The sequence below is a fragment of the Dipodomys spectabilis genome, unplaced genomic scaffold (assembly GCF_019054845.1).
Source record: "Dipodomys spectabilis isolate Male_0828 unplaced genomic scaffold, ASM1905484v1 ptg000107l, whole genome shotgun sequence".
In the NCBI taxonomy this organism is placed as follows: Eukaryota; Metazoa; Chordata; class Mammalia; order Rodentia; family Heteromyidae; genus Dipodomys; species Dipodomys spectabilis.
Genome location: NW_024870784.1, coordinates 2,319,132 through 2,331,049, shown reverse-complemented (window position 1 = coordinate 2,331,049; position 11,918 = coordinate 2,319,132). Strand labels below are relative to the sequence as shown.

The following is an 11,918-nucleotide window of genomic DNA, read 5'->3' as shown; positions in this document are numbered from 1 at the left end:
TGTATTCAAAAGACCAGAGACTGCTTTATTTCAAGAACAAAATACTTGATTTGTTTTAACTATATAAAAAAATTGCTCTCATTTTAAGTTAGAAGTATGCATTTGGGAGTTTATTCTCTGACATATTCAGTAACTACTAAACCTTTCTTCTCTTTCTTCACAGCTGGAATCCACTCAAGATGCCATTCCAATAGCAAAATCTAGAAAGGAAGACCAAAAGGGTGAGGGTGAGTAGGGAAGGTTTGCTGAAGTTATAGCCAAGGCCTTTCTTGGTCCACATTAACCTGATGTTTGGGTGGTTAGCATCAACAAACAGAAACAATTGGTTTATCTCTTAGTGAATCTGTTCGGAGTGTCACAATTCTCCTTCTAGCTGCCCTGCTTCCTGAGTAAGGCAAGGACCCGCCTGACAAGCCAGCGGCCTACGAGGAAAGCATGCTTCCTGAGTCAGCTCTAAACAATATCACTGACTCTGGTGACATCTGCAGGAGGAACGAGGCATTATGAGCTCCCACTTTGTTTCTCCCTCCTCTTTGTAGCTTAACGTCCTTTTGATGACTGTCTAGAATATAAGTCCAATCAACGCTGGTTAAAACTCTCTTCCGTCAACATTCCTAGTTTCTAAGCGCACCCTCTTCCTCCACCCAATAGCAGATAAAACATTTTGGATGTGGCCATCCGCAATGACCCCAAGAACTTCCTGTATTTCTAGGTGTGGCTACTCCTCTGTTCCCATTAATAAAAACATTCTTTTTAAAGACAAGGTCCTGTAACGGTAACTTTGGCCTGGCAAAAGCCCACAGTTTAGGGAGGATGAGCGAGTGGAGGCAGGCTGGTGGGGGACAGAAGTCCAGGGCTCGGTGCGGTCCAGGGCTGGGCAGCGTGGCTGCGTGTTTCACCTGGTTGCTTTCATGTTTTTTCAGAATCTGCAGAAGGGCTACAGCACACCCCCATCAAGCACTGCTACTGTTACGAATACACCTGCCTTTAAGCTCCGGGAGCTGAAAGCTTTTAAAATGGCTCTGGAGCTGAGGGAAAGCCTAATTTCAGAAACACAGCATTGCAGGTGTGCAGGGCTCTGGAGCCACCGAACCCTGTGGTTTCCACAGTAACCTGCTGCTGGTAAGAACCATCTGAGGGGTTTTCAAGAGAGCAGGTGGATGTGGCCCACTCGGAGTTGGAGGACACCCGGGCAGTCACAGCCTCAACTACCGCTTCTGGAACCTTCGGTCTTGAACACACAAGCACTGTCCGGGGCTCCTGTGGACACTGTGGGGGAGCTGGCTCCAGGGATAACCAAGCACTCAGGCGTGCGGACGAGGTTGGCAGGAAGGGCTCAAAGGCCAGGACATGAAAATGTTTGCAAGATCACGGTCCAGAAATGCAGGAGGATGCAACGTGGGCAGCAGAGGGGAAAGGAACGTTCGGTTAGGTAAAGGACAGATTGGGAAGGAACTTATTTGCCATGCCAGAGTCTTGGGGATGACTTCATCTGATATCAGAGCCCCTTCACCTTGGGGCTTCTCAAGCCCTGTGGGCCGCTGCCTCCCCTGTTCTATGCACACGAGCAAACGTGGGCACCATGGCTGATGTTCTTGGCATGCTGGCTTCTCTGTGGAGAAGGCCCAGAGCGGTCCTTACAGTATTCAGGAGCCCGAGGCCCCACAGGCCTGTCTGCAGGCGTCCCCTCCCGCCCTCCGCCTGCAGGTCTAAGGGTCACCGAGTTCTCAGTGAGTTGCACGGTACCTTCAGTTGTCTTTCTTCTCTGATTGCTGCTGCTTTTCAGCTTCTAGCTTTTGCTGTTTTGCTTCCAGTCTTTTCCTCTGGTACATTTTTACTCCTGCAAATGCCAGGCAGAGAATCAGTGTTTTCGCAGCCAGGATATACAGCAGCAGGGGCACGTGTTCAAGGACCTTCAGGAAGAAAGAAATCATTCCAAGTGTTCCATTCACGATACGGCATGCTTCTCGTAGGCTCCTTCACCCAACAGATATGTACTGAGTAATTATTATGCTACGAGCCCGAGGCTAGGCACTGGAGGCATATATTAGGTCTCAGCTCCCTGCCCGTGTCACTAACAGCTCTGTCCTCCTGTTCCCGACTTCTCACAGGGGAACAGCCGGAAACTCCAGACATAATGAAGTCTGGCTGGGTACAATGTGATGCACTGACCGGAGGCCCCTGCTCCAGAGTAGCTGAGATCTGGTTACAGCTCTGTTCTGCCACTCGCTGACTCCCAGGAGACAGAGATAGGAGGATCTCGGTTTGAGCCAGGCTGGGCAAATAAATCCATGAGCCTCCTATCCCCAGTCAAACAGCAAAAAGCCAGAAGTTGAGGTACAGATCAAATGGTAAAGCACCATTCTTGACAAGAAAAAAATAAATGAGAGTGTAAGGCCCTGAGTTCAAGTCCTAGTCCCAGCACAAGGACACAAACAAACAAAACACAAGGAAGTGAAGTTGATGGAAATTGACAGTCCCGCCCTTGTCACGTGGCCACTCCTGTGATAATCCATTCCAAAACTGGAAGGGAAGATTCTAACCCCAGACAGGTCAATTTCTGATTCTGAATGAAATGGAATTTGTGAAATCACTTATACACAGTTACAGTCCTATAATTTTTTCTTGTTTTTGTTGTTTGTTGCTGCTGCTGCTGTTGGTGGTCGTGGGCTTGAACTCTGGGCCTGGGAGCTGTTCCTCAGCTCTTCAGCTCAAAGCCAGCGCTCTACCACGTGAGCACAGCGCCACTTCCAGTTTTCTGGTGGTTTATTCAGAGGTAAGAGTCTCAGGGACTTTCCTGCCCAGGGTGGCTTTGAACTGTGATCCTCAGATCTCAGCTTCTTTGGAGCTAGGATTATAAGCATGAGCCACAGGCGCCCAGCTACAGTGCTATCATTTTATCTCAGTTCTCTGTGCTCAAAACTTAGACAAAGAGTTTGCATAGAGCTGTCAGGGAACTTCCTGTGCACGGATGGCCATATGTAGATTTCTCTCTGCCATCATGGGGCAGGCAAATGGTCCAGACTAAAGAGTTCAGAAGGTCAGTAACAGGTAAGGAAGGGTCTGGTCTACGCCAGACGGTTCTGGAGCTTGAAGCTGCTAATACAGACCATGCATTCCTCCCTGCCACCAGCACTGCCTGAAATCACGCAAACCACAATGCTCAGCTCCTGAGTTTACAAAAGGTAACCAGGCCTAATACTGCAGATGCTATTTAATTGTTAGCATAGACCTCTGAGGACGGGTGTCGTGTGGTGTACTTATATTATGCACTGAATACCACCTGTGATGGGCAGTCCAGATATTCAAGTTGTTTTCATTTAATTCAATAATGAGATACCGGTAGACACAGAACCATGCACTATGAAAGATGATTCTGACAGCAGTAGACGGTTGTAACCCAGTAGAAGTGGGTTGCTGGTGGCTCACACCTGGAATCCTAGCTTTCCAGGAGGCAGAGATATGGTTCAAAGCCAGGCCAGGCAAAAAAGTCCTTGGGGCTCTTTATCACTAACCAGCAAAAAGCAGGAAGTGAAGGTATGGCTCAAGTGGAGTGCACCAGCCTTGAGTTAAAAGCCAAATGACAGGTGAGAGCGTGACACTAGTACTGGCACCAGTTACCCTGGTTTCAGGAATGACTTGCTCTGATTTGGCTGCCAGGCCTCACCTGGCCCCACAAGCCTTTTCCACCCACTTTCCAAAGGTTTGCATTCCAGGGGCAAAGGGAATGGAATGTTGCTGCACCTGAGGTGTTCTAGGCTGGCTGGCCTACTCTGCCCATGCACTTCATCTCCGTGGCTGAAACCCTGGAGCTCACGTGAGACAGCCTGGTCTAAACCTGAAACTTGGCTCTGGCACTTGTGAGGCTGTGTTATCTGAATGAGAAGTTTGAAGACTCATCAGAAAGGAAACCTCAGCTGACAGACATGGGCAAGTGGTTTCGGTATTGACTTTCTTTTTATAGCATGGAGAAGAGGAGGGACAGGAGGAGTTTCAGGACCAAAAGGAAGGCAGAATGACAGCAGCTGAGGTCAAGGACCCCAAAAGAACCTTGGAGTACTTTGTGGAGAGGGGGTGGGGGAAGGTCTCAGGCTTCAGCTGTGTGCTAATGACCTCTGTGATCACTTGAGACACTGGACTTTTCCTACTTTTATGGAAGAAAAAGAGAACTATTGCTCAATTCAATCAACAATTTTTTTTTTCTTTTTTGCCAGTCCTGGGGCTTGATGTCAGGGCCTAAGCATTTTTGCTCAAGACTGGCATTCTATCACTTAAGCTCCAGCTCTCCTTCTGGCTTTTTGGCAGTTAAATGGAAATAAGAGTCTCATGGACTCTCCCGCCTAGGCTGGCTTTGAATCATGATTGTCTGATCTCAGCCTCCTGAATAGCTAGAATTACAGGCGTGAGCCACCAGTGTCAGCCTCATTTCCTGTTTTAATCAGTCTACTTATAAAGGTTGTTATTCTCACTAACAGTTGTGATGTTTACCATCAGGAGCTTCGGCTCGAAGGTGGGTAATGTCTCACAAAGGCCGTATATGAAAAAAAGGCTTGGCCCCCTGGCTGGTGCTATTAAGAGATGCTGTTGACGTTTAGGAAGTGAGGCCTTATGGGACAGCCTCTGGTCACCGGAGACATGCCTGCAGAGAGGACTATGGGACTGTGGTCTCTTCCTCTTTTGTTTTCTGGCTCCTGAGGTGAGCAGGTTACTCCTCCACAGCCCCATCATGCCATTGGGCACCCCTACCACAGGGTATGGCGTGCAAGGAGGTCTCTAAGTGACCCTGGACTGGAATCACTGCAAATGTGAGCTAAGCAGCCCTTGTCTCTTCTATCTATAAAGTATCTCAGGGATGTCAGAGAGCTACAGGCAGGAAAGAGAAACCCCAGCTATAAATGTCTAAAACCATTCTCACCTTCCAGTTCATTATGGGCCAACTATAAGTTCACTGCTGATCAATGTAGCTCCACAAGACAAGGGCATGAGCAGGAGCGGAAAGGTCAGGTCCAGGAGCCGGAAGTTCGGATCTGGGGTTGAAGAAAAACGTATCAACTTGAGGTTTCAGGGCAGACCGCTTTGGGATTACTATTCGCAGCAAGGCAACCAAAGCCCGGTGTGAGCAGAAGCCTGGGTAAGGGCCGACACTGGGCTGGCTCCTGCTGAGCAAAACGCGCCCCTGGGACTCTTCACAGTCCCAGCAGAGGTGATGGCGCTGCTCCGAAGGGACGTGGGCGCCCACCCCATTCCTCTTGCACCTAAGAACACCCCCCAAAACCCCAAAAGGTGCCCCCCCACCTCCTGCCCAGAACACTAGCTGGTTTGGAGATGAATGTCCTTTTGATTTTAAAGTCTCTCACTGAGCTCATCTTGAGTTTAAAGAAGTTTTTCTGGAGGGGAGGAAACAAAATGTCCTATGAAAGCAATCTATACAAAGTTCTCTCTAAAGAGTAAAGGAGACCTTGTAGAAGTCAGGGCTGGAGGTGACAGGCAGAGTCCAAGCACCGGGCTTGCTCTGAGGCCTCACTGGTCACTATTCTTAGAATATGACATATATATATATCAAGAGTAAGCTCTAGATAAATCACCACCACGCTCTGCTGAGGGACTTTCTTCTAGGGCCTTGGTTCAACTGTAAGTGAAGAAAAGCCAGGAAGGGCCCTACTTTTTCTGAAACCTGATGGCACAATAGTTACCACGTAACTCTATTACGCCAGGTAGTGCTAAAGAGCTTAGGTGAATGAATCCACTTAGCCTATAGAATTTCCCCATCAGACAGTTTACTATTCATTATCTCCACTGTATAGAAGAGGAAACAAAGTTTAAGGAATACATCTCGATGGGATTTGAACCGACCTGGTCTTGCTCTGCACACTTAATCTCAGTGCTCTTGTGTCGCAGGCAGAGAGTTTTGCACTTAAAAATCATGGCAACACTTTTCTTTAAATGAACCTACAACTAAGAAAAGCAGAAAATGTCACAGGGCTTTGACCTTCCTTTAGATGAACTTTCGGGAGATGTTTTAGAAAAACTTTCAATTACAAGAGCATCTAAATAAAATGTTCCAGTCTCATCTACTGAAGGTTATAGTACCTGGAAAACCACCTAGCAACTGGCACAAGATAACCTAGTTTTCCCCATGACTTTTCCAAAGTCAGATAAGCTAAGGGCAGGACTTTGAAGCACTGCTCTGATTAAATGTGACAATGGTGAGCGCCCTCGTTACCTTCATGTATAAATGAATGGCCCACTTGCTTTAAGTAATAGCGGATTCTGACCTATCCTGGAGCAGGACATCCTTAACATGTTTCTAGAAATAAATGCAATCACTAAAAATCTTATGGATTAGCTATATTGGAGAGTGAAACAAAATGTTTTGGTTCATTACATTTTACTTCTATAATTCTGGACGTAATTGAGTTATGTGCAAGTTTTATAATACAGTAGGTGAGTCTGGTGTTTCCTACAAATTTCCTGAAGCAAAATGACATACTTTATGTGCTGATGAAGGCAGGACATTGATTTCCAAGGTCAAGCAGGAGATAATAGGCCCAAAACGTTTTATCAGTGGAAATAAAAGAACATGCAGGGGGCGACAAACATGTCACATGTACTAGCAATGTGACCTTGGAGGAGACAGGTGGCCCCTTAAGCCTCCTCTGAAAAGTCTCCTTCAGAAATTGGCTGGTAAGCACTAATCTGAAAAGTCTCCTTCAGAAATTGGCTGGTAAGCACTAATCGCCATGTTCAGCACATAGAAAGTTCCAAGTCCAATGTTAGCCACTAGTCTTATGATAAATCCTTCTCCTTCCACTAATGGGTAAGCTAAGCTGAATGGTATTAAGCAAGTAACATCCAGGGTCCAATCCAGTCACTGCACAACATGGCATGAAACAAAGAATAATGCGGACAATGAGGAGGACCAGAGATCTGGACTCTGTTCCTGGTAGCGTCAAGGGCAGTAGATGACCCAAGACAAGCTGTGCACCTTCAGAAAATGTGTGGGAAATACCGAGGTGCTAATACTGGTAAAAATCAGAATCCACAAAGAATGAGTCCCCAGCTTTGGGATTAACAACTCACCATTCTCTCTGATATCAGAGAACTTGACTGCAAACATACACTAACATATTTGGTTTGTAGTTAGTATGAATCAATGTTCTGCTAGGTGGATGGGTAAATCATAATATTCTGAGAGCATTAAAAGATTTCAAATAAAAAAATGAAATTAAATAAATGCACTGGCAGTTGCTTCAGCCTCCTATCTAGCGTGATAAAATTCAAGAGGGCAGTCTATCTGCAGTCATAGTGAGGGGTGAGGTTACGTGGGGAGAGGAGGCCAAACCACCCTTGTCATCTCTGTTCATTCCTTGCCAGTGATCTGAATTTCAAGTTTTCCCACTTCCCTAAAATTACAGGTTCCAGGTCAGGCATTTTTATTACCCCCCCCTCCCAAAATCGGGTCTCCTGAAAAGAACCAAGAAAGCTAAAAAATATTAGGAAGCCATTTGCTCTGATGCCAGATATCCACCTGATTAAAAACATAAAGCGGTTGGTATCTAAGGGGGAACTGCAAAGCCCACCAGGACAGAGACCGTTTCCAGGAACATACCATTTATGAACTGTAGGGAAAATTCAGATCTACCCTAGCACTAGCCATAGCCTTAGTTTTAAACGCAATAGTTAGCAAACGGCCAACATTTCCGTTGTCTTTCAACGATTCTGGTTTTCTATTGTGGGTTGCTTCTGTTTTGAGTGGGTGTGTGGGGTCCTGGTCCTTAGCTGGCGTTTGTTTTCTTTTTTTCCTTTTTGCTCCAGGCTGGCTCTCTACCACTTGAGCCACAGCTGAATTCACTACTTGGACACAGGCGTCTCACAGGCTTTGCTGCCAGGGTTGGCTTTGAACCTGCATCCTCAGCTCCCGGCCGCCTGAGCAGTTAGGACTGCAGGTGGGAGCCCGGCTGTCAGGTTTCTTTAGGAACAAAGCTTCTCACTCCTTCGGGCTAGGCTAATGAGAGCGATGGGGCCAGGGCCCGTGCCCCGCGGCCGTTCTCCTGGCCGCTGAGCCTCGGTGACCAGGCCCTGGCCCCTGCGCTCCGGCGGCCCCGGCTGCTCCGGGCGGGCCCGGGGACCCGGGTCTGGCCTCTGCCTCTCCGCACGCCGGACCCGCGGGAGGGGACCCCCACCCCACGGAGGATCCCGAGGGCCGAGGGCTGACGCCGCTCGCGGCACATTTCCAAGGACTTCGTGGACGACCCCCTCAGGCCCCATCAACCCGGGGCGCGCGCCCCAGCGCAGCGGCGGCGGCCACGCCATGGCGGCCGCCACCTTCCCGGGCCCACCCACCGCGCCGCGCCGCCGCCGGCCAGCAGCCATTACCAGGGCGATCGCCGGATCCCCAGCGCCCCCCCTACAAAGAGCTTGGCCAAGGCTTCCGCTCAGGTTCGACCCAGCCCCGACGTCACACACTCACCACTCCCGGCGGCGGAGCCTCCAGCGCCAAGCCCTCTGCCCCACCCGCCGCCAGCCCAGACCTCCCCTTCCCCCGCCCCATCCTGCTGGGAAAACTACAAGTCCCGAAATGCACCGCTTCTCGCGCCGACGCAATGAAGCGTGCCGCAGCAAGCGCAGGCGCAGTGGGTCCATGCAGCTTTCTGGCGCACATGGGGTGTGTGGGGGGGGTGTCACTCCGGACGCAGGCGCAGTGGCCGCAAGGCGTAGGCTCCGGGTGGGCGCTCCCTGGGGTGTGGTGTGGGCTGGGGCGCTCATCCACAGCCTCCTCTGGTCCCTGGCTGGCGTGGAGGAGAGTGGCGGCAGGAAGGCCGGGAGTCGTGGGGGCTCCTTTTGGCCAGCTCGCATGCGTTTTCCTGTAGGATGACTGAGATGCTCCAGGAGTAGCGTCTCAGATGCTCTTTGTTCATGCAACAAGCACGTCTTAAAAGTAGCCTTTAAATGCATGTAGACAGCAGTGCCTGCGCACAGTGCGCCTGGGCCCGCCTGGGCCCGCCACGCCGTGCCTCCCGCCGTCCTCAGCACGCCCTTCCCGACCCCTGCAGAGCTGCGTGAGCATGCTCAGTTCCCACCGCTGACCCGAGCGCAAAGGCCCCCACAGGACAGGGCTGCTGACCACACGCTCCAGCTCAGCCTTCGATGGAAGGGAAACTGAGGCCACCACGAAACGCAGGCACTGTAGTGGAAGGGCTCATAGTGAACCTAGAAGGCTAGCTCCCAATCCCATCCATGACTTTCTGTGGCACTGGAGTACTGAAAAGGAACACCCAGGGGGAACACACTGCACGCGGGCATTTAGCACGGTTAACAAGGGAAGTGTCCCCCGAGAAAGGAACAGAAACACCTGTGTTCTAAAGTCCTTTTGACACACTTTTAATATAAAAACTTTCATAAGAAGCCTATAAAGGACGTGCTATAATGAGAACCATTGAACAAATAAAGACACAAAGAGATTAAGTTGTCCAGAATTTAATACCAGCAAACACCAGACATAGGACCCACTCTGGGAAAAGGGGGGCTCGAATCTACCAGCTCAGCCACTGGGGTAGTGACTTACACAGCTTTAAATAGCTTCTGAGCTGAGCTTTAAGAAGTGATATTCAAGACTGTCAGTAGTTCTCTTCTAGAACAGTAAGCAAATAGGGTCCCAAAAACAAACATCAGATTGTTTGAATTGGCATTGGCATTTGAAAAGCCCCATTTTGGTGAGTGTTGATACTGGAGGAGAAAACTGGGGTAGATGTTTTTGCCGACTGTACACTCAACATGATTCCAAACTTTTGGCCTTTCTCCCATTCCCCCAAAGTGGAAAGTTAACAGTTGAACTTGACTGATAACTATTTCTTTGCAAATTTCATAGATTTCAAGTAATGACTCCCATATTTTTAATGATGATAATAAAATATACTTAATTAGGGAAGCCTAGAAGTTTTCCCCCTCTATTTGTTTTCCTGGATCAAAGATAAACAAAGCTGGACACTAAAGGAGAAAGGATAGTCTAAACTGAGCATTCACTGCCACAGAGAAGAGGCCCCAGCATGAACTTCGCTCTACTCTTCAGAGCTCAAGTAATATCAGGAAAGGGAAAGCAAGAGGTCATTGGTCCGTGTGATTTGCTCTGACTGCTATCAGGCGAAGAAATCAATTGATCTTATCTAGGAGCAGGGCCCCTGGTGTAAGTCTGAGCCAAGTACACACCCAGCAGGGAGAGTTCTAATGTTTGCATTTCAGAGACAGCACAAGGAGACCTTTCTCAATGGTAGAATATTTATACTTCAAAGGGAGAAAGGGTTTCTAATTGCAAGCTTGCTGAGTCGCCCCCAGAGGGGAGCAGGAGATTTGCCTGCCTGTCACCAAGTTTAGGCTAGAACAATCAAATTCTTGTTGCAGTGTTCATTTTTCCTGAGGCTCAGGGGGCTGGAGTCTCCACAAGGACCCAGCCTTGAGTGGTTAGGAACAATGCTGGTGTTTGTTCAAGTCTCTTAGTGTGTGGAAATTGTTCCTACCAAGAGTCTGTGTATTTATAGGTCAAGTTTCCAGCTAAGCCAAGAAGAAGGCTCAGAAGAGCCTGCCCAGAGTTGAGTCAAAAAGAAGGGCTGTATGGGAAGGGTCTGGATTAGACCTGAGGCCCCGGGTTTCTAGCTGAAGTCCAGCTAGACCATCTGGGATGGAGACACCTGAGTGCAAAAGCACATGTAGGATTCTGATCTGAGGAGGCCTCTCCGGCCACAACTGCTCTTGGGAGATGAACAACTTTCTAAATACATAACTAATGCTTCTGGCAGCATAAATACAAGTTTGTTACTGGAAACACGTGCTTTGAAGGTCTCCTACGCCATCATGTTAGAGCAAGGAATTTTGTAGTTGGTGCAATGGTTTGAATCTGTTTTGCTGCCACCCAAATTCACATTGAGTGTTGGTCCTCGGTGGAATAGTGTGGAGGCGTGGTGAGGGTTTGACTCATCCCAAGGACAAACCCTCCTGTGAGAATGACTTCTTCCTGTCAGGGACTAAGTCAGCTGCCCAGGAAAGAGGCCGTGACAGACTTGCCTCTTCTACACATCTGCGTAGCCGTCTGCCTTCTGCTCGAAGTAGAAATAACCAGAAGCCTTGCAGGTGCCAGTGCCAGGCTTTGAGGCTTTCAACCAACTTCCAGAACCAGGAGTCAAAACAACCCTCTTTCTGAAATACCCAGTCTCAGAGGTGTTGTTATAGCAATGGAAAGCAGAATAAGTTGGTTGGTTAAGGAGCCCTTTAAGTGTGTTCCCTTTCTCTGTGTTTCTCTGTGTGTGTGTGTGTGTGTGTGTGTGTGTGTGTGTCTGTCTGTCTGTCTCTCTCTCTCTCTCTCTCTCTCTCTGTGAACTTGGACTTGAACTCAAGAGTTTGCCCTTGTTTGGAAACTACTTCTTGAGCCACATCTCCAGCCCTTTTGACTTTTTTTAAATTTTTATTTTATTTTGATTTTTCAGATGGGGTTCTGTGTTTTGCCGGGGGCTGGTCTCAGGCCAAGATCTTCCTACCCATGCCTCCCACATTGCTGCGATTATTGACATCCACTACCATGCCCAGCTGTCCTGCAGTATGTTTTGAAGAGCTCCTCTTTTGGATGTTGTGGTTGTATTTTGGATTGCTGCTGCTTCTGTTGTTGTTGCTTGAGGCTCAAAACTGCTGGGCCTTGGCTAGTGAAAGAGGAGGACATGAAGCCAGAAGCTACAGGATGCTTAGACTCCTTTCCATCTCTGTGCTATGCCCTTCCCACTCTAGCTGCTCTGAGAGAGAGCCCTTGATCCAAGAAAGGACAGGACGACCACCTCCAGGTCCTGTTTACTTTACTTGGTGCTGATCTCTCTTCTTCCTAATCTCACTCTGTTAGGAATCTGACTCCCTCTGTCCTGTGTGAGAATCCTCCA

General features: G+C 48.8%; 1 protein-coding gene across 2 annotated transcripts; it reads right to left on the bottom strand.

The window, feature by feature from the left end:
- On the bottom strand, positions 1 to 8,543 carry Smim11 (small integral membrane protein 11). 2 transcript variants are annotated; one of them, XM_042687295.1, is made up of 4 exons: positions 8,471 to 8,543; positions 4,916 to 5,027; positions 1,747 to 1,913; positions 1 to 200 (listed from the first exon to the last, which is right to left on the bottom strand). In XM_042687295.1, exons 2-3 carry the CDS (start codon positions 4,925 to 4,927, stop codon positions 1,749 to 1,751), a joined length of 177 nt encoding a protein of 58 aa, XP_042543229.1. In that variant the 5' UTR covers positions 4,928 to 5,027; positions 8,471 to 8,543; the 3' UTR covers positions 1 to 200; positions 1,747 to 1,748. The 2 variants fall into 2 exon arrangements, with proteins under 2 accessions (XP_042543229.1, XP_042543230.1); XM_042687296.1 differs by lacking the exon at positions 8,471 to 8,543 and adding an exon at positions 8,377 to 8,460.
- Between the last annotated feature and the right edge of the window lie 3,375 nt (positions 8,544 to 11,918).